Raw genomic sequence first — 22999 nt, 5'->3', positions numbered from 1 at the left:
CCGCTCCCTTTCTCAGATCAGCGTCTGCTCGGTAACTCTCCACGCTCTGGCTTTTTACCGCCCGGGTGCCGGGCGGCTGGCAGCGCGTCGGCGGCCGCGGCGCCCGTCCTGGGCTCTGAGTCTCCGCCACGGGTGTTCTCCGGCCGGTCGGGATGCTTCGGCTGTACCCATATTTCATTACCCCCATCCCCCTTCGCTAACCCTTCTCTGCGTCCCTTCTCCCCCGAACACACACAACCGCGCGCGCGCGCTCGCGCCCGGCTCGCTTGCTTATAGAACTCCGAGCTCGATTGTGGGCGCAGCACCTCCACTCCCCCAGCAAGCCACAGACATGCCTCCCGGACTCTACGCCCCTCGGACCCCAGCGCCACCACTGCCGCAGCCGCCGCTTCTGCGTAGGTCCTCCTCGCCTAGACGCTGCAACAGCCCCCTCGGCGGCAGGCCGGGCCGGGCTGGAAGAAGTTGACGTCTTGGGAGGGGGCGGCGGGGAGCAGGTTGAAGGATTTGTTGTAGGAGGATTAACACAGCTGGGCGTAGGGAGGGGCAGCGCCGCGGCAAGACGCGCGGCTGCGAGACGCGGCGGCGGTCCGCATCACCGCGCGCAGCAGCCGTCGCCGCCCGGACCGGGGATCCCGGACGCCCCCTCCCGGCCCGCGCCGCGCCCCCTCCCCCGCCCGCCTGGCCCCGCAGATCCCCGCGCACAGGAGCCGCTTGCTGCGCAGGGAGGCGGGCGGCCGCCCCCAAGGGCGACGGGCGGAGAGCGTGGGGCAAGCCCGCTTCGGGCGGCGTGGGGCGAGCCTGCGCGGGGAGCGGCGGGGGCGAAACTTCGCGGCCAGATGCCCGTGGGCGCGGCGGCGCTGCGAGGCTACCGCTGCTGCCCCTGCGGGCCCCGGGCGCGTCTCTACGCGTGGTGTTGCCCGCGGCGCGGCGTGTGCAAGGAGCGAGTGAAGGTATGTGTGGCGGGCGCGGCTGGAGCTGCCGCCGCCGCGGCGCCTGCAGGTCCTAATGCCTGTCACTTCCCAGGACGCTGGCAGCAGCAGCCCGGAGCCCCCGAGCCCTCGGCAGGTTTGCCTGTCCTTCCCGACGATCTGATTGGATAAAGTGGGGGCTTGACGGTGGCCGACGTGGGACAGTCTGGCTGTGGCAGGGGTCTCGGAAACCATGGGTTATTGCAATGGCAGGTGCACGCTTATCTTTATCTGTGGCATGCAACTGGTAAGTGACACTTGGGTCCTCTTATTCTGTAATGTGTCTTTGAGATAGTGGGCAGGGGAGTTCAGTCAAGGGTCTGCCATTGATTAGAATGGAAGAAAAAGTAAAAGAGAAAAGGTGACAGATAATATTGCCTATATTTAAAATGAGTTCAGGGAGACGCACTTGGGGTGCTCCAGGAGAGGTGAGCCTTTCTGTCCCCATCTATTTCTGTCCCTCTGAAGACAGTTTGGCAGGTGCGGGTTAAACTTGTTTTAATTTCTTCAAGCAAAGCAAGATTGAGCCTTGTTCCTTTATGCTTTGCATTTATATTAGTGTAACAACGTGATCACATAATTTGCTATAAATGTGTTAAAACATATAGCATTTTTTACTTTTCTTTCATATACTAATTTTTGCAGTATCTTTGTTTCTTCATTGACATGTGTTATTTTTCATGGACTATATTGTCTTATAAGTATAATGCTGTAACAAACCACGATGTAGGGCAGATGGTATCCTTACAGGGGTCAGATCGTGAAGCCACGCTGAGTTTTAAAAGTATGTAGATTGAAGAGAAATACTTCGATGAACTCAGCAACGACATTGCCATAGACTGAAACAGTAGCCTTCAAATCACAATTATTACAAATAATTCTAAGGAAAAAAGAATTCTGTCTTATATTGTGTATGTAATTGCTCCTGAAATAGGTACTTTTGTCTCATCCTATAGGATGGAGAATTTTATGTACTTTTTGAGGAATGTTGTTCAGTTGTAAAGAGGCAAGGAGCCAAAAATGGAAAAATGTCATGTCTGAATTTAAATTACCTAAGGGCAATAAAAAGAGGGCTGAAAATACTTCAGAGGTGAGAAATATACCACTGTAAATGGTTAATTTGAGGTATTGAGGTAGGAGGTACATGCTCACTCCTGTTACCAAATATCTTTACCTGGAAAGTATCATTAATCTGAAGAGTCACTTGCGTTTCCAACAGCTGTTTCATAAAGGATGAAAGGACTACATAACTGAAAGAAATTTCTGAGAGCCCAACCAGTAAAGTGTTCAAAAGAGCAAAGATTTGCGATGAAACTGATAGAATTTCTTAAGTGTTCTTTTCTATCAGTTGTCATGAGTGGTATTGTTTTGTTTAGTAAGTATATTTAGCTGAAGTAGCACTTTTACTTGTATATTATCTCAGGATGTTTTTCTATTCCAGGAAAGTTGTCTGATGTTGTATATTTTGATCTGTGAATTTCTTGGTTAAAGAAAAAGATGTATTAATATAATCTTAAGACTGTGATATTTTCTTGATGTGTAAACCATTTTATTTTTTTCTACCACATATTAATTTAAATTTTTCAATAAAGGATTTTTACTCTAAATATACAGCTAATCAGAACAAAAAGTATCTTACTCTGTTTAACTGCATTAAGACAAGTATGCCAAATTGCATAAATATTTTCAAAACATTTTTATGTTCATATATGGTTCAGAAAAGAGTACATTTTCTTATTCATTGTGTAAAAGCATAAAAGTTTGAGAATGAGTGGGTATGTAAGATTATTCTTATGCTTTATAAAATTTTCAATTTAAAAGTATGATATAACTTTGATCATTAACATAGTAGGGTTTTCTTAAGGCAAGAGTAGGCATTCAATTTATATGGTGTTTTGTATGAATACAAACTCCTCAAGAACTTGAACAATTTTAGAAAAACATAAATATACAAACAGTGAAACTAAATCCACAATGCAGTAAGACAAGGCTAAAGGTTTCTGTGTGTGTGTTAATGTGCATGCATGCATGCAGTGGTGTGTTGAAGAGGTGTTACTTCACTTCTGAAACAGAAATTCTGAATCAAAGCTAAGTTCTCTAACGAAATAAAACTCATTGCAACATAGGAGTGCTCGATCAAAGCAAGTCTATATGTTAGAATCTCAAGGAATATTTTATGCTCCATAGGAACATGAGATTTTCCCAGTCAGACTTATGTGCCACCAGGATAATATAATTAGCAGCCATGCTCATGCAGGTTCAGAACAAAAAAAACAAAGAATGAAGACTATCCCACTGGTTTGATAGGGTGAAATGACCACATTTAAAGGACCCAAGAGGTTAGTGGTAATTGTTGCTTCTTATAAATACAATATTTCATTTTAATAAAATAATTCTTTTGCACGTTAATAGTTGTAAAGCACTGAGCAAAGAAAAATTAGGTGGGTGTATATATTTTCCTTTTCTTTTGACAGATCTTTAAAAACTTTTTGGGTCTTTGAGCTATTGAGAGTAAAGATGGTTTTATATCAGGTCTCCAGAATAAGTTATGACTCATGTACCACAGATTGACACAAAAGTGCACTTAGTTTTGTTTACTTCTGAAATGTATAGTGTGGGTTCTTGTAACATTTGAGTGGAGTCTTTTATGTAGTTGTACATTAATTACAACTACAAATTACAATTAATTACAAATTAATTGAAGACATTGATAGTCTAAGATAGAAACTTTATTAAGTTTCTTTCTTAAGTAACTATTAAGTTTCTGAAAATATTTACCTTCAATTCTGTAATTTTCAGATTATATTTTTATTAGACTTAAAGAAATATCTGTGTCTACCTAAACTTGCAACTAATCTTAATAGAAGAGGTAGCTTTTGGTATTGTGGAAATGGGAACCTCATTTGTCATTTTATTATCAGAGCAGACACAGAGTTGATCCTTTAACTAGGGAAGGTCAGAGACTAATTCTCCAGAGAAAGTTCCCTGTCAAGATTCTACATATTTGCTTTTAATTATGTTAGACAGGCTTTTTAATTTAATGTTTGGCAGACTGGAAGTGTGGATAAATATACATTCTTTTAAAAAAAATCAGGAAATGGGTTTATGAGGTAAGATATCATAATTTCATACCATGAAGATATAACATAAAACTTTCATTTCATGAGAAAGTCTTTCTCTATATCATAAATTAAGATATTTGAGCTATATGGTACTCCAACTTCAAATTTTAGGGTGATTCCTACGAAAAGTGATGTGATCTTTGAAAACCAATTTGCTGCATGTGCAGAATCTTGAGTTTAAGCTCATAATCTCAGGAAGGTACTTTTCTTTTTATCGTTGCTGTTCTTAATGCTCAGAAACTGAAGATTTCAGATAGTAACAAAAATCATCATGACATTTGAAGTGGTAGATATAGTGGGTACAGGATAAAAACAATTTAACTTTTTATTTACAACTTGTAGCAATTTGAAAGAGTTTAAAGCTTTTAAAAAATGCTTAGTTGAATAAATAGTCCTTTATATAAATGTTGGAAGTTATTATGCAGATGTTTCTCAATGAAAGATCACTCAGTAACATATGAAAGGATATAACTTATTTAAGATGGCAAAGACAATCTTGTTTTCAAGTAAGGAAATTCAAAATCTCCCACATTTTTGTACACTAGGCTCCTAGGTGGCACAAAGCATGAGAGTCATAAACTAGCAAAAGAAAGTACAGATTTACATTCAACAGATTCACACTTGAAAATGTCATTCTTGCCATGTGCTCTATGAAATATTGCTATTTTGGAGCAGGTGCAGCTAACCATTAGGTTAGTACACATGTGTGTGCAGCTGTGTGAAGAAGCAGGTTTGAAGCTTAATTAAGAATGATCTGTTGGTTTCTACTGCATAGTTACTAAGCATTTTTCAGAGGCACATATTTATTAGAGAACACCATGAGTACTTAGATGGACTAAATTAGAACATATTTATTATAATTATGGAGTGTCCGTTGTGGTTGTAGGCAGGGTTCATACTTGCATGCTCCTGGATTACTTCTTAGAAAAGAAACCATTGCATGAAATGCTTTCAAAACTGCCAGCAGAGTGTTAATGTTTTTCCCAGGACACTTTCATAAGTTTTGAAAGTTCTCCAAAAGTGTAGAACTTTACCTGTCAGAAACACGCCTGCTCAGGGGATGAAACAGTTTAGATTCAAGTATCATTGATAATAAAATATAGAGATTGTTAACCAATCTAATACTTGGAGAATAATAAAAATTTCCAGGTAACGTTTCAAAAACTCATGATGTAAAGTTTGCCAAGGGTTTGCTAAATTGTAAAACAACGTTCTCCTTTTTAGACAATTTCCATTCGTGCAGCCCAACATTTTAACATTTTAAATTTACCCTTTTGTTGTAATTCAGCGCTACTCTCCTCTAATGTTTGCCAAGAAAGATGTAGGAACTTCTTCCAGTGCCCAGCCCTCTTTCTTGGTTCACAAACCAAGTAGCATCTTTTTTTCTCATACACGCGAAGTTTCAAAGAGCCAATCTGTACAAAGCTGTTCCTCTTTCTCAAATAAAGTCAAGGCTTGGATGGGCAGCATCCCCTGTGCAGAATGCCAGAGTCATCTCTGGCATGGGGCCCGTATGTGGGCAGTGGCCCAGAAATGCAGGCGGGCATTGCCACCTCCTTTTCCCTGTGATGCTGCTTTACTTGGGGGTCAAACTCTCTTCCTGCCCAGTCAAGAATTTCAGAATGGCAGTCAGGGACTCCTTAGAATAAGATGTCTTTATTTCTTGGTCTGTTTCTTTTTCTTGCACGTGTGTACTTGACAAAAATAAAATCTGAGACAGAAACAGGTTTTTAACATTTCTACATTTATACTGGATATAAAAATATTAAAATTATGATATTCATTGCATTAAATATTTGTATATATTACTAATGGCTAAAATTTCAAAGAATATATTTTAGTTCTTTTGTAGAATTTCAGTCAACTCAGTATAATTTTTTTCCAAAAGTAGCTTTGAAACTAAATTGATAATTAAGGAAATTAGCTTGTTTCCATGCCTTATAGCATGCAAATATCAGAAATCAAACACACACGCAGCAGAAGTACTTCTTGTTTGTATTTTTCATTTAGATAATGAACTCTTCCAATTTTGGTGCCCTTTCTCTCCTATGGAAACGTGATTATTGTTTATTTTCAATAAAATACATAGGCCATCAAGATATGATGTTTATTGCCCTGGCTGGTTGGCTCAGTGGTAGAGCGTCAGCCTGGTGTGCAGGAGTCCCGGGTTCGATTCCCTGCCAGGGCACACAGGAGAAGCGCCCATCTGCTTCTCCACCCCTCCCCCTCTCCTTCCTCTCTATCTCTCTCTTTCCCTCCTGCAGCCAATGCTCCATTGGAGCAAAAAAAGTTGGCCCCGGGTGCTGAGGATGGCTCTGTGGCCTCTGCCTCAGGCGCTAGAATGGCTCTGGTTGCAACAGAGCAACGCCCCAGATGGGCAGAGCATCGCCCCCTGGTGGGTATGCTGGGTGGATCCTGGTCAGGCACATGCGGGAGTCTGTCTGACTGCCTCCCCGTTTCCAACTTCAGAAAAATACAAATAAATAAATAAATAAATAAATATATATATATATATGTGTGTGTGTGTGTGTGTGTGTGTGTATAGATAGATAGATAGGTAGATATGATGTTTATTTAGGATTTTCCTGCCATAACATTGAAACAAGTACTGCATTTACACCTACTGAACTTCAATACATTAGAAATAAGAGTGTATGAAACATTTGTTCTTACCAACCCTAAGAAATTGGAAGACATTTAAAAATTATGAAGGCAGTTATATTTTCTTTATCCAGGTTGGAAGGAAAATGAAATTTTTGAACGGGTTTCTCTTTTTTTTAATATATTAGGTGTGCTCAGATTTGAAAGCTCTTACTATTTAAGGGCATTACTTCCTCTATCTTCTTGAAAGCAGTGTTCCCCACCACCACCACCCCTTTTTTTGTTGTTTGTTTGCTTAAACTCTAAAACAGGCACTGGGTCTAATTGCTAGAAATAGGTGTCACTTTTAATCTGATGCAAGCTATTGACTTTTTTTTTTTTTTTTTTTTTACCAACCTGGAGTTGGAGTGGTATGACTTTCAATGCTAGTAAGTTTTACCTTTTAAAGTACTTAAGGATCACATGCTCACTTTGATCCCTCTAAATATAATTTTGGAGATGTGTTAAAAATAAACTGACTTTTATATGCACTTTGAAAAAAAAATTAGTAATTTAATTTTGTGTTTTTAAAAGTTGTTATGCTTTAAAAATCTAGCTTTGTGAAATACTTAATGAAAACTTTTGGAATTTATTGGGAGCCCGATCTGGGCTGAATGCTAAACGTGTCGTTTTCACTGATTCCTCGCTGATAATCACATGAGATAGGTAATAGATAGTAATATCCCCATAAGACAGAGGAGTAAATGAAGACTTGAAATGTTTCAGTCACTTCCTTAATTTAGCCTTTTAGTATGTGGGACAGCTTGCATTTAAACCTGAATCTGTCCGACTTCAAGACAGACTGGGTTTGTGCCACTGAGCTACACACTTCAGCCTTTCCACGTAACAGGAAACATCAAGTAGCTTACATTTGTTTTACTAACAAAGGCAACGTATACCTACTAATTCCTGGTTGACACAGTAATCAACACAAGACTAAGCAGACTGGAGTGCGGAGAGAGGGGGGAGGGGAGGCTGATACCAGGCTCCTGTCTGGCTCAGGTGGACTTGGCTTTCACAACTAGGAGCTGCTATGGTTTGTGAGCTAGAGAACAACAGGAGAGACGCCCCTTGTAGAATCAGTGTCCCTGGCTGTGCAAGTGTGCTCTAACACTTCAAAGCACTCTCGTAGTTCTCCTCTACAGAAGTAATTGCTGGTAATAGCTTGTGTTTCTGTTGTGTAGGGGTGGAGAAGGAAGGTACAGCTTCTCTGCATTTCTGGCCAACTATTGAGAACCACTCAGTCATGCCTTGGACACTTCCGTAGGTAAACTTTAAAAAATATTCTGGGGGAAGAAGAAATGGACTCATCTTTCTCAAATTCCTGTTCTTTTTTAAACCAATCCCTGATGAATGGCTCATGCGAAATAATGTCATTTGCCTGTTTTTGGGGTTTTTTTTTTTTTTGTTTTTTAACATGTCCCAAATCCTAAATCTATCCAGATCACTATTGTGAGATTAGTTAAAATTATTATAGTTGGAAATGACTTTAAGTAATCGGTTATTTAAAAAATGCAATGACTATCCTAGAAGACTTCTGCAACCTGAGGTGCATCAGAATCACCGGCAGGCCTTTCTCCACACAAACCATGGGCCCACACCACAGTCCTGGCTCGTTAGGCTGGGGGAGGGCCTAGACCTAGCATTGGCATTTCTAATAAGTTCCCAGGGGACATGGATGATGCTTCTCAGGAAAGAAACTTTGAAAACTCCTGGCCTAGAACATAGGTCTCCATTTAATGGTCTTCATTTAATGATATGTGAATGCACGACCTGTTTATGAAATTCTTTAACCCAAATCTAGTAGATAATTAGCTCATTTCTTCATTTGGCCTGTTGCTTATGTGCAAGAAAACTTTTCTTTAGGACCAAGTGTGCCTGTTTCTGACTGCTAGCTTAGGTTTTATTGAGAACTTTCAATAAGGGAACTGGAAGGTCTTTTTACAGCATCTGTGTCCTTGCAGTAATGAGTGATATAGAAAAACCTGAAAGCGATTCCAGTGCCTCTAGTCCATGCCCTCTGCTGGGGATGCTGGCGCGGAACTGTTTCTTCCGCTGCCTCTATGCTAGCTGAGCCCCTCAGTCTAAATTTCTGGAACAGTTTGTTACTGTGCCTGGGGGAAAGAGAGAGAGAGAGGATGGAATATGCTGAAAAAGCACTGGGCTAAGTGAGAAGGCCGATTTTTCTATGCCCAGTCTAGTGCTTTTACACTGGACAAGTAAATAACTGTGACTTTGCTCAGACCATTTATATTCCTGAATGTCATTTCCTCATTTGAAAAATGGGGCAGATAATTCATGACCTATTTACCCTACGGAACACGTAGGAGCATCTAGGAAGAAAATGTGCTCAAAGTTTATATGAGAGAACTTTTCAAATATATATAAATCTCTGTTGTTGTGTTACTTTCAGTTCCTGGAAAATTTTTGTAATTGTCAATAGTTAAATATCTTGGAACTATTCATCTAGCGAGAGTAGGAGTAGTTACAGGAGTTTATATATCATTTGACCAGTTGCCCTAGTTGTAACTACTAATTTCCTGTAGAAACCTTTTATCTTCACCCAACATTATTTTTTTGGGGAGGAGGACCACATAAATAAGGATTTTAACACTAGGTACAAATGGTTTAAATATACACAAAATGATGTGCTTATGCAGATAGACCTACTGTAAGTGTTCGTTAAGAATTAAACTGAGATTCATAAACCAGTCAGCATGCTTTTTTTGAGCTGGCAATTCTAAAAGTGTATTCTGTGGGAGCTAGTTCTGCAAAATATTCTAGTAAACATGTGCTGTGAGGTTAAATAAGTTGTGCAAAGCAAGTTTTATCCCCTCTCCTACCTTACCCCTTAAGGTCACAATACATATTAGCAGCTCCTGGAAGTGCTAAGAAGCCCTTGCTTAATTTTGTTTACTTCTGCAAATACTGACAAAGTGCTTACAGTGAAGCAAGGAGCCACTTTCTTTTTTTTCTTCTCATTCTCCCTATTAATCTTCCATGGAACTAGTATTTCCAGAAACACTTTTCAGTGAATTTTTTCTCTAGGCTAATGATACAGTCTAAAAGTTAATGTTATTATCTAAACAATATTTAGAGGCTAGGAATTCAGTATGAAAACTCTTAACCCATGAAACAGTTATCTAACAAATAGTAATACATAACAATGTTTAAGAATATTATCATCACGGAGTTAAAAGAGTTAAAATAAATTAAAAGAAGATTGCTTTCAGACACTTGGCTATTATTTTTACATGTACTTGAGTTTCTTGAAATTATGTTTCAGCCACTAAAAGTCACAATCCTTCACACTGAAATCAAGTCAAGTACAGTTGCTGATGTTGCAAAGAAGATGACATGTTGTAATAAGTTTCTAAGGATATTTGAAACTTCCGAACACCTGGTAGAGAGCATCTACAGGAGCACTTTCTTTTAACCCCAATGGGTGATCAGCCTACATTTAGATGTATCCTGCATCTAAAACCAAACTCACTCTTTTAGCGTCATATCCTAAATGTTTGCCTTTGCAGGCCGGTGGTGAGAAGTGAGTCTTCATACTGACTTTTGTTTTCTAATCAATGCATACACTCTAAAACAGTAGCACATTTAAAAACGACAACAGTGTTTCATTCTTTGCAAACAAATGGGTCTTAGTTTGGAGTGGAGGGATCAAATCTCTCCTGTTAACAGTAGTCTTTGTATGCATCTGTATGATGCCCATTACACAACAGAATAAGGAGGTGTTTCAAATCCTTTAACTGACAGCTGTGTGTCAAATGATGGAGAGTCAGTGTTATGTCTGGAATGTTCAGTGGCAGGGAATTCACGTGAGCCCTATCTCTATGGGCTTCTAGCCATCGGAGATATATAAGGCAGCGCTCTCGGAGTATTGCTTTTATAAAGGGCAGTTTATGGTGGCACTGGGGAAAAATGGGGAAGACTTCTACAGACTCCAGTGAGAAGAGAACATTATACCCTGGTGGTGGTATGCTGCCTTCTGTGGTCTTGGCCCCTGGAGAATGGATTTGCTGATTTGCCTTGACATTGAGCACCTCCTTTGTATGGCACCCTCAGTGGTGGGAGGCAGCTTGCTTCTGGAGGTCATAATTCATTCCTGTGGACACATTGATTCTGACTTCATTCTCTTTAAGATAAAGTTCATGTACGCCTCGAGGATATGGTATACCCAGGTGCTACTTGTTTGTTCTACTTGATTACTTTGAGGTAGAGAGATGAGATTGGGTCAGAGAATGTGTTTAACTATAGGTATTGGGAGCAGAGAGTGAGCTAAATATTTGAAAGCTTTCGACGCGCCAGTGAATTTGATATTACACAGGTGGTACATAAAGAGTCCTAGGTCTCCTTTTTTCTTCTTTCTTTTTAAATAAATTTGCTCATAGGTTTGGTGATAGTGAACCAGTAATGTGTGATTTTCTAAATATTGGAACCATGTATTGGATTATGTATTTTTTTACTTTTATCACAGGAATTAATTTTTTAACAGAAGTTTCATTTTTATCTATCTTTCATTTGGAATGTTGCCATTTTTTCTGAGTCAAAAGATGGTAGTTAAATTCTGGCTGGTCTGTTGAACTTATGGACTTTAAGTTTTGCTTTTCTTTTGGCCTGATATTAAATTTTTCTTCTTCTATAGGACTAGGGGTCAGGTGGGGATGGCTGGCCCCTGAATGTCAAACAATTCAAAAGCAAGTAACACTATTCTACTTAAAACAAGGAAAAAGTTTTTTTAAAGAACAGTCTAGTGAAGTCTATAAAGTTGACTGTGAATTCATTAATAGTCTTGTTAAGAACATACTTCTAGCCTGACTGGGCGCTGGTGCAGTGGATAGAGCGTCGGATTGGGATGCAGAAGACCCAGGTTCGAGACCCCGAGGTCACCATCTTGAGCGAGGGCTCATCTGGTTTGAGCAAAAAGCTCACCAGCTGGAACCCAAGGTCGCTGGCTTGAGCAAGGGGTTACTTGGTCTGCTGTAGCCCCACAGTCAAGGCACATATGAGAAAGCAATCAATGGACAACTAAGGTGTCGCAACAAAAACTAATGATTGATGCTTCTCATCTCTCTCCATTCCTGTCTGTCTGTTTCTATCTATCCCTCTCTCTGACTCTCTGTCTCTGTAAAAAAAACAAACAAATATATTTCTAGTTTTATATATAACATTTCTGGGAAGTTCCATAGGGTCTTAGAGGTATGAGACAGTGTTTTTCCATCTTACTATTTTATAATGTCTCAGATTAGATTTGTTTTTGTTCGAAAAGCTGCCCCCCAAATCAGGCAGACTTGACTTTGGGTGGTGAACATAATACGATATATATTCAATAGATGATATATTATAGAATTGTACACCTGAAACTTGCATAATTTTTATTAATGTCACCCCAATAAATTCAATTAAAAATTAAAGATAAAAAGGAGGCAAATGGCACAAGTTCAGTTTACATTTAGTAACTATACATCTTGTAAAAACAGTGTTTGGTGACCTTTAATTATATGCCTGTCTTATTTTAATCCTTCAGGGACACTTGTTGATTTTCTTTCTTGGTTTTCACAAGAATGAAGTAGTGATGATGCTTTGTTACTGCATCTGCTTTGATGCTAGGGTTAAGCATCAAAATGGCCTAAAATGTTAGCTTGTCCCTAAAGTTGAGATTTATTAAGCCCTGATGAGATTTTTTTTGAGATTTCTGTAGCAATTAGATGTAGAGTTTATACGCAAAAGAGATTTGTTGCATGCTTGCTGCTGATAGGCTATCTTTTAATTGAATATTTCATAATGTGAATAAAAATATTTCATATTGAACTCTAATAGGAAAATATAGATGAGAAATGTTAGCAAGTTTATTGACAGAGGCAGTCATCTCACTTTAGAGGAGGAATGGCCACTTCTTATTTGAAAAAGAATTCTGTGAGGTTCAGTGGTCTTCTCCACACAGCATGCTTCTCTGGAAGTGTTTCTGACGTAGCTTGGATGGGGCAGCACACAGCCCACTCCCAGTCTGGTGCTGAGAGTCGGACGCACCCAGGGCTCTGCCTTGAGGACCTGAGAGATGGAGAAGACCCAGAACAACTCCTGGAATCAGCCACGGGTTGATGGCTAACCTGTTGTGCTGTTATGATTGTTTTAAAATGAATCAATGAATGAACAGTAGGAGGAAATTAGGTAATTACTAAATCAGCTTCATCAAGCAGGATTTATGGAATGTCCACCCATGAATGGCATAATGACATGTGCTGAATAAGTTAAGTGTGTGTTTCTACCATTTTGTCAATTAGGATCTGATCTGACTGAAAGAAATGTCAAGCTGTATTTCTTTTATAAATTGATATATCTAGTGGTTGTAATAAATGAAGATTGATTTAAATTACAATCTGATCCTTATTATTTATTTATTTAATAGGGATACTACTAACTTAATAAGATAGTAGCTAAAAATGTCACTGTTTGCCTGACCTGTGGTGGTGCAGTGAATAAACTGTCGACCCGGAATGCTGAGGTCACTGGTTCAAAACCCTGGGCTTGCCTGGTCAAGGCACATATGGGAGTTGATGCTTCATGCTCCTCCCCCTGTTCTCTCTCTTTCCTCTCTCTCACACACTCTCTTTCTCTCTAAAATGTGTAAATAAAATCTAAATAAATAAATAAATAAAAATGCCACTGTTTTCTGTTTATTATGTGCTATAAGATTACATTTAAGCTTACTGTAAATAAGATCAGTGTTGGTGAAAAATAAATGTTGATGTAATATGGTTCATCACGGTCCATTTTTTTAAATGCAGATTTATATATTTTAAATTCTAATTATGTAGCTCTATTTAATATATTTTTACATTATTTACATATTACAAAGGATCTGTTAGATATGAATATAAATAATGAGTTTTGTCTTTATATTGCGTATCTCCAGAGCAGTAGTTTTTAACTTTTGTGTGCATCATGGGTGCTTTTTACAATCTGTTAAAACGTATAAACTTGGGTGCTTTTTACAATCTGTTAAAACGTATAAACTTTCTCACCAGAGAAATACTCATATGACTTGAGGAGATTCTCAAATTTCACTTTGGTTAAAAAAACCACAAAAAATATCTATGATTTTTTCTTTTCTTTTTTTCTTTTTTATTATGTCATCAAGAGATTCTGCTTAGCAACAATTTTAATTCAGTTACTTTGAATTTGGGAAACATTTAAAGAGATTATATATATATTTTAATGTACATTATAAAATATTTTAAAGATATACACATACATACGTAAGTACATGTGTGTGTGTGTGTGTGTGTGTTTGTATGTGTGTAATGCTAGGTATAAGAAGCAGAGTTGTGTAGTATAAATAAACTGGACCTTTGTCAAGAAGAATAAATTACATGTGTACCTACTTACAACATAATATAGAATGATAAGAACTGTAAGAGAAGTAAGAATAAAGTATATACTAAGGACATTTGGAGAAGCTATCAGTTATGTTCTCATCGGCTGATCACACAAGACGTTAGGGCTGGTATATAATAGGTAAAATTACTATATTGAATGGCTGGAGATCAGAGAATCCCAGGAAGAAGTGATTGCAGCACAATGGTGAGAATGAAAGAGAATCTGTGTGGGACAATGAAGAGTCAGATTGACTGGCCAGCAGGGAAGAATTGGAGGTGAAGTAAGGAATGGAACGGGCTGGGGTGCAGTTTGTGGATGGACCTGAACACCTAAGGAGGGAGTTTGAACCTTGGAGGACAGGATATGTGTTTTTATACTTGTTAATTCTCAAGCTGAATGGCCCAGTGTTCTATAGTAGATAAGAAACAACATGATATGAAAGTGAGAGCTGAGGTTTGGACCAAGTCCTGTGGGCAACGTGAAGACAAAGTAGCAATAACTTGTAGGATTGTTGAATCACATAAAGGCCTTAGTGAAGCCGGGTGGCATGTATTTGTAGGAGAAACAATTCTCTATTGTTCTCCAACTTTCTAACAACTGGATTGGAAAAGCAAAGAATGGAAGTTTCTTTGTGATAAGATAAAAAAAAACCCTGAGGGTTTGTGCGAGCATTATGGTATTTTTGAGAATCAAATGTCTGACTACAAAAAGGACTGGGTGGAAAACAGTGATGTCAGTTAAACTACTGGAATGCCACTGCAAACAATTGAGAAGCAGGTCTATACAGAAGAAGAGAGGTAATTGAAAAGGTGGGAAGTAACATGGTTATGGTGATGCAACAAATAAGTTGGGATCTTGGAGAGATCACTGCCTTGGATGATTCAGAGGCCCTGATTGGCCACAGAATTGGGTGGACGGTTTAGTGGTTGAGGAGGAGGAGAGGCAGTGAGACATGGCTGTTAGTACCATCATTGTGTATTTAGCTTTATTAAAGATGATCAGAAGTAAGGGGTTGAAGAGGATCACACTTAGGAGAGAATGAGAATTAGGGGGAGTTTGGTTTAAGCTGCTGATTGGAGCTGGAATAAAGGGATGGTTGGTGCCAGTCTGCAGGCAGCGGGGGCAGGGAGGGTGACTAGGGAGGAATGGAAATGCTTGTTTAATGAGTTGGTGAGTAGAGTGATTAAGGAAGAGGAAAGATAAGTTCAGGCAAAGTGCTTTCTCAAATTTACCAATACTGCTGTTTTGGGTTGGATAATTCTTTGTTGTGGGAAGCTGGTTTCCTTATTACAGGATGTTTAGCAGCATCCCTGGCCCCTGCATTCGAGATGCCCATTGCACACTCCCAGTTTGGCAAACAAAAGTGTCTCTAGACATTGCCAAATTGCAAAATAGCCCCCTTGTTGAGATCCTTTGAGCTAAAGCAAGCCGCTAGACAGAGCACTTAGAAATAGCAACAGGGTTTTTCCATAAAAGATTTTGAATTGTCTAAAGGCAGTGGAGGCAATGATGAAGGAAAACTCCGGCTCCCTGTAAACCTGTGAGAGGAATGCCCTGCTCACCAGAGCCCGAGGTCATAATCATGGGTGCTTTCTAGAAGGTCAGTGCCAGCACCCTTCCTCCAGCCCCGTGACTTAGGAAAATAAAGTGTTCAGGGAGACACACTAGCCATCTAGATACAGTATTTCAAAGTCTCAGGATGGTTTTGTTGTGTTTCCAAGCAAGTAGTGAAGGGGGAGAACAGTCTGGTGGACTCGAGTTTCTGGGGGTAGGGCAAAGCAGGAGGAGAGGAAAAAGATCGGGGGTAGGTTAACATACATTGGGGAAGAGGAGTGCTGAGTAAGCATTTGTGGGAATATCAACTGGAGGGGCAACGCTGAATCTAGAATTATTTGAAAAGGACTTCATGGTCAGTTATATGCTCAACTAAGGATTTGTATTGGCTCTTTTGCTCACTTTAGTTTGAGCGAGGTGGCTGTTATCTAAGACTCGGTGAATGTCAGAAAAGGGAGATGTGAGAAGTTTTGGGTCAAATTACGAGTCTTAGTTCAGTAAAAAATTTAGACGAGTTAATATTATAACAATAAACTAAAAAGTAAACATTTTCTAACACTAAAGAATTTGGAGACCTTTCTTCCCTGTTCTGGAAACATATACACACAAATTATATTATTGCCTTTCAGGAACTTACAATTAAAAAATACTTAAGCAATTACTATTTATATGATCTCCCAAACCCAAGCATATTCAACAAATTTTTTTAATATTTGACATCTCGATTCACCAGAAGGCCAAGTTATTGCTAAAGAAGTATAGTGAAACAGCAGAGATTAATATTTTAAATTATCCTGCCTTAGACTGTATAATTTCTTTTGGTCCAACTTAATTTCTTGTGGTAACTCAGTCTTTTGTTGGACTTTAATTTGCATGCCTGGAGGGAGAAGAGTAAATTACATGTCTTTGTGAAGGTCCTTTAAGTTTGATTTGATGATTAAATCTTGTATTTAACAATGCCTTTTTCTGGGAGGTCCAGGCTAGAAGGTGCTTTTCTAGATTCATATTTGTATAGAAATCAATAATATATCCTCTCATGCATTTTTCTTTAACACAATACAGGGCAAAATAACTGAAACAGAGGCAAAAATAAAAACCTTAATGAACTTAGAACCAGGTGCACATGGAGCTCTTTTTCTTTGCAGTTCTATACAGCCCCCCTAACGATGTACATGGGTCCTATGAAAATTTAGGGGTGTGGAAGTGGTGTGTGTGTAGTGAGAATGGTGGGGTAGGATGGGAGGAAGGGAGAGAATAAGTTGATACTTTTCCTAGGAATTGACTTAGGTATTTGGATATACGTGAGGATAAGGATGTGGATTTTCTTCGAGTTCACTGCACTTCTTAGTATGTTGGGGGGTTTTTTTTGTTTTTTTTTTTTTCTGGCTGTGGCAGGTTTCATCAGATCTTGTTAACTCGGTATCTGTAGTGCTCAGGGTGGAAAACAGGAGCCTCATAAAGCATCAGTGAAGAACTCAATAGACAGAAAATGGAGAAGACTTCTGTATTCAGATGAAACCGGTGGAAGTTGACGTAGGCCGGATTGCTGTGATCCCCCGCTGGAATTTAGCCAGGACACACATTAGTGCACGCTACTTTCTGTCTAGCCTAATTAAAGGATTGTTGAGAACTAACAAAGTTGGCTGACTTGCAAAAGTCAGTGCTTGCTGAAATTTGTTAGTTGTAAGTGCTTAACAGTACGATCTGGTTTTTATGCTGGGGTCATTTTATTAATTAAAGTTTTTCAATCATCTAATTAGAAAAGACAGTATGAACTGAACCTGGAGGATTCCCAGTCTTACTTGCTAATTTAAAGAAAAGTAATGCGGTAGAAAACTGGATTCTGGACATGGCTTCAGAGATGCCCTGTACCACTGGAGTAATTATTTAGGATGCACTTCCAGTAGAGACATTAAAGGGACACCGGTGAGTTAGCTTTTAAACATAGAAATCTGTGCCAGCCCCCAAATTAGCTCTTGGACGAGAGGATGAGTGCACAATGGGAAGCTGGAAGGCATGCCCGACGCTACCGATGTAAACTGTGCCCTTTGCTCATTGATGTTACGCCTTATTTTTAGCTCAAGTCATACTTTGTCCAAATAGCAGAAAGAGAAGGAAAAGTCGGATATGATTTTAGATGATTTCTTGACACTTAAAACCAGCACCTCTCAGAAAAATAAAATGGATAAGATGTTCCGTGTGTTTTCTTAATGTAAAGTTCTGTGAACTGTCATAAATCCTTAACAGCCTGGACTTTGGTTGTCATCAGCTTCTTTATATTCACACCATACTAAGAGCAATGCTGTATATGTAAAATAAAAGGTTTAAGAGATTTTATTTGACATTTGTATGCCCCACCTACTGGAATAAGCAGAAATTATTAAAAGAAGAACAAAAAGATGTGGCCAGTGAAACGTATAACAGGTAGATGGATGTCTGGCAATTGAGTAATCCTCGTTTCTCATTCTCCCACTGAGGTGGCCAGAATCGACTCACTATTTCTCTATGGGCGCTGGAAAATGAAATATTTATACAAAAAGTTTTTTGTTTTGTTTAAATTTATGTCTTCATAGTTGAACAAAAAGATAGGAGGGAACTTTTAATTTGTGTGGAAATTGTAAAAGAAGCTACCTGTATTCTGATTAGTCTTGATCAGTTCTCTAGACCCAAGTTTGTAGATGCTTTTTCCAGTTGTGTGGCGGCAGCAGAGTACAGCGTTGTGGGACATGTGGGCTTCCTCTGCCTTACCATGCTCCCGTCCAGCTGCTTCACAGCCCAGCACATTGTGCCAGCATCCAGGTGCCTGTGCCAGACCAGTCTCCCCATGACAGCCGTTCTGTAGATCATGAGCACAGAGCATGGGTTGACCAGAGGAACATTTGTTTACATGTCTTGCAGCTGAATTGAATTTTAAAAATTTAATGCTTGATTTGAAATTAATTGAGATACTTAACCATACCCTCTCAACAATTTTTATTTTTTTAAAGCCTAGAGGAAGATTCCACCTAACTTAATATGTACAAGTTAAAATAAATATACCCATTGTTGTATTCGACATTTTAAAATAATACATGTTAAATCAAAATTGCAGCTATAGGCTTCACTCAAGAGCAATTATAATAACTATTATCACAAGCCATACAGGATCAAGCATCTTAGTTGTTCCATAGTGATTTTTCCTCAAAAACAAAGCAGTTGAGGCCCTGGCCAGTAGCTCAGTTAGAGAGTCATCCCAATGTGCCCAAGATTGCGGGTTCAGTCCCCAGTCAGGGCACATATAGGAGGCAACCAGTGAATACATAACTGAGTGGAATAACAAATTGATATTATTTCCTACCCCCCCCACTCCCTCTCTCCCTCCCTCTCTTTTCCTAAAATCAATCAATAAATGAAAAATTAAAAACAAAGCAGTTGATGGTTTATACTAACTACATTGCTCAAGGCTCATTTGGGCTGTTGCTACTATGTTTTTGATGAGTAATATTACATGCTAACCAATCACATATCACTGGATCACTATATAAATTGATAATTTAGATGAAAAATAAAGGACACTTACTTGAAAGCTTAGAAGTGAGGCATTTATGTAGCCAGTGGATACATATATTCATATGGATACATGCGCACAAACAGAGTGGGGCAAAAGTAGGTTTACAGTTCATATGGCAATGAATACAGTAATTCTTTTATTTTGGACTATGAGAGATGCTGGTTCATGTCAGGTGCTGATAGCAGTAATGTGGATATAAGATGCTGCTCAGATGGATAGTGCAAAGGGAATCATTGTTCCTTGATTTGATCATGCTGTCTCTAAAACTTATTTTTTGATCTGGCATTGGATGTTGCATTATACTCAGAGACTTGGAAATCACAAAGCTGTGCAGCTGCAGAGTATATAAAGACATAGACCCTGTAACATTATCTCATACACCCAGCACTCACTGTTAGCAGTCTTCGTAAATGGAAGATTCTGTTGTGTAACAAAAGCTGGTTATTTTCCTTGTAACTGTAGAAGAGGCCTATAGTTTGAACCCACTATGGGTGTGTGAAGGGAATGGTGGGTAGAGGATTGGGACAAGGGGTGAGGTTGTTGGCAGTTAGGGAGCCACCAAGTTAAAAAATACTGTTTTCTTATAAGGTCTCCTTGATCTTTTAATGTATATATAGACAAAGTGATCTTAGAATCTGATTCAGATTTTTAGTCTTGTGATTAAAGCTGGTAAGAGTAAAGAGGCTGAACTATGTGAAAACAGAAGTCTGTTATTGTGCATAGAGCTTAATTTAATTTGAAAACTTTTTTCTTCCATACTTTTTAAATTTTTTGTTTTTTTTAAGTGAGAATATATGAATGAAGTAAAATAACCATTTACTTAAGAAAAACTTTTCAAAATCTTATATGGGATTAAAAAAACAAAACTATTGCTTTGAAAGATGATTTACCATACCATATCCAGATACTGATTTACACAGATGTCATAATTCTTTGTAATGGGATGGCTGTGAAAAAAAATTACTCCCAGGCTTCTAACAACATATTTTTATGCATCTGTTGTCCCCTGATCTCATCTTGTTTTCTAAATTTAGGGGCTTCTGAAGGCCTAGACCTCTCTTTGCTGTTCTTTAAGTTTTGCCATTGGAATTATACATTTTAGGGTTGATAAATCAGTTGGTCATTAAGTATTGATTCAATATGTACAGTGGGAATTGTACTGAGCTTGAGGTTGTAGAAAACATAGGTGAAGAAAATGTTGCTTCCATAATTTTAGGATCCTTGGTTGGGTCTGCAAATTAAACTGACAAACAGAAATTAATAGGAGAAAAGCATATAAATTTGTTTCATGGAAGTTTCATTGACATACGAGCATTCATAAGGAAATTAAGCCCTGAAGAAACAATTAGATCCGATGAAGAGTGGGCTATCATGTAGAAATATGATAGATTAAGGATTTTGAGGTAATGGTAGCAAACAGGGCGAATATTGACAAGGCCTGTCTTTTTTTAGGATTCTTCCTGGCACCCCTTTTGTCTCAGAGATAAGGAAGATCCTTTCCTCCTGGTATAGGGAGGGCACCTTCCACGTGAGAACTACATGACCTGTTCTAGAGAAGAAAGGCGATGGGAAGGTCAGAGTGATCCTGTGTCTGTTATTCTTCTCAAACTCATTCCACTTAAAAGATTCACTATGCCAACATGTTATATTCTTGAGGTAGCATGTTCTGATCCCTATCAAATTCAAGATAGGAAGATCACAGTATGGAGTTTTCCATCTAGTCAGCAATACTGGAATAATTAGCCCAAATAAAGAAGATTCATTGATGTGGTAAATCTAGTATAGTGTGGAAGCATTGATAAAATTTAGATGATTTAACATCAGAATTCAGAAGGGAGTCATGAGACTGGAGGCATGATCAGACACATGGCTCCCCTGTTTAAATTGAAATATTTATGTAGAGGGGAGGAAGGAAGACAGACTCTCTCATGCGCTGGAATCCACCCGGCATGCCCACTAGGGTGATGCTTGGCCCCTGTGGGGCGTTGCTCCGCTGCAACTGGAGCCATTCTAGCGCCTGGGGCAGAGGCCAAGGAGCCATCCTCAGTGCCCAGGTCAGCTTTGCTCCAATGGAGCCTTGGCTGTGGGAGGAGAATAGAAAGAGAGAAAGGAATGGGGGAAGGGTGGAGAAGCAGATGGGTGCTTTTCCTGTGTGCCCTGGACAGGAATTGAACCCAGGACTTCCACATGCTGGGCTGACACTTTACTGCAGAGCCAACCGACCAGAGCCTAGTGTGGGTTCTGAGTGAATAGAATTAGTTAAGATTATGGATTTTCTAGTCTAATGTAGCTTTTAAGAGCTTAGCCACAGGAATCAGATTCTGAAATGCTGACTCTATGATGTATATCACCTTGCACAAATTACTGAGTCTCCCTGTGCCTCACTTTTTTTTTCAGTACAGTAATAGCAATATTATTTACCTCATGCAGCTGTTAGAAAAATTAAAATACATGTAAAGCGGTTAGGACAGTCACTGGCACCTGTTCAGCACTCAGTAAATGCAACTTTTGTCATGATGAAGACTTATGGAATCTGACAAAAACATTTAAATTTTATGTAATAAGTAATATACATATATAGTGACATCTTTAAAGTGACATGTAAGGCCTGACCTGTGGTGGCGCAGTGGATAAAGCATCGACCTGGAAATGCTGAGGTCGCCGGTTCGAAACCCTGGGCTTGCCTGGTCAAGGCACATATGGGAGTTCATGCTTCCAGCTCCTCCCCCCTGTCTCTCTCTCCTCTCTCTCTCTCTGTCTCTCTCTCTCTCTCCTCTCTAAAATGAATAAATAAATTTAAAAAATTTAAAGTGACATGTAAAGAAAAATAGTTAGAATATAGGGGCCAGTTCACACGGAGGAATGTACCAGCCCGGGAGACCACCTCCCTAGTGAATTGTAGTGGGAAATATTTGGTTTTAGGATACCGAGGGCCTACAATAATAGCTACAACAAAAATGATGATGAAAAGAAACACCCCAGAAAGCTGTGTTTTCTTTACAAAATACTTTGATGAAACATTACCTCTATTGATAATAACAATACCTCCAGTTCAAGCATGAAGAAATGGAAACTTGGTGTTGACTTCCATCATGTGGTAAACAGGCTAACAAGGTGATAACAGAGGATCTTTAGGGAAGACATGGTTCATACAGAGTACCAGGCTAGCTGTAGAGATCGGTCAGGAGGATGCTAGGTCAGAGTTCTCGGGGAGGGAGTGGGAGGCGTGACATTGTGGGGAGATAATCAAGTTGGGAGAAATAACTGCTCAAGTGTCAATGAACAGGAACTTGTTTTGAATTCTTTTGTACTAGTGACAGTGGTAAAATGATGAAAATGTCCTCCAGTGAGTTGCAGAATTTATTGAGAGGTCAAACATAGTAACTCAGACTTGAGTCTTTTCTGACTAGTGGGAAGCGAGATGAGGGCTAGGGAATGTGTTTTTAGAAATGCCACTCATGGGTTTTAAAGAGGAAGAGGAATTATTGAAGAATAGAAGAAAAGAAGTTTGTTACTTGGAGTTCCTAGGCAAGGATCAGGTAGTGTATCATCAAGGGATGACACAATTAGGGGGAGGAGCACCCGGAGGGAAAAAACAGAAGAAAAAGTCAAGGAGGAGGGCTGGGCTAACATTTGAATTCAAAAGTCAGGAAATTTTTGGTAGGACCTTTTTATTAGAGTCAGGAAAATAAACTTGAGGGATTTAGGAAGAAAATAAGTTGTTAAAAAAAGAAGGCACAATATATAGAATACTTCTTTTTTTGAAATATTTTATT

General features: G+C 39.2%; 1 protein-coding gene across 2 annotated transcripts in view; it reads left to right on the top strand.

Annotated features, from left to right (window-relative positions):
- Positions 1–628: 628 nt before the first annotated feature.
- NKAIN2 (sodium/potassium transporting ATPase interacting 2) overlaps positions 629–22999 on the top strand; it is a 1047208-nt gene continuing 1024837 nt past the window's right edge. The window contains exon 1 of one of the 2 annotated variants that reach the window (XM_066373336.1): positions 629–1215. In XM_066373336.1, coding sequence (XP_066229433.1) covers positions 1162–1215 — 54 coding nt within the window. In that variant the 5' untranslated portion in view covers positions 629–1161. The remainder of the gene's footprint in view (positions 1216–22999) is intronic. The other variant, XM_066373337.1, reaches the window with a different exon arrangement.

The sequence above is a fragment of the Saccopteryx leptura genome, chromosome 3 (assembly GCF_036850995.1).
Source record: "Saccopteryx leptura isolate mSacLep1 chromosome 3, mSacLep1_pri_phased_curated, whole genome shotgun sequence".
NCBI lineage: Eukaryota > Metazoa > Chordata > Mammalia > Chiroptera > Emballonuridae > Saccopteryx > Saccopteryx leptura.
This window is presented reverse-complemented; position numbering and strand designations above follow the sequence as displayed.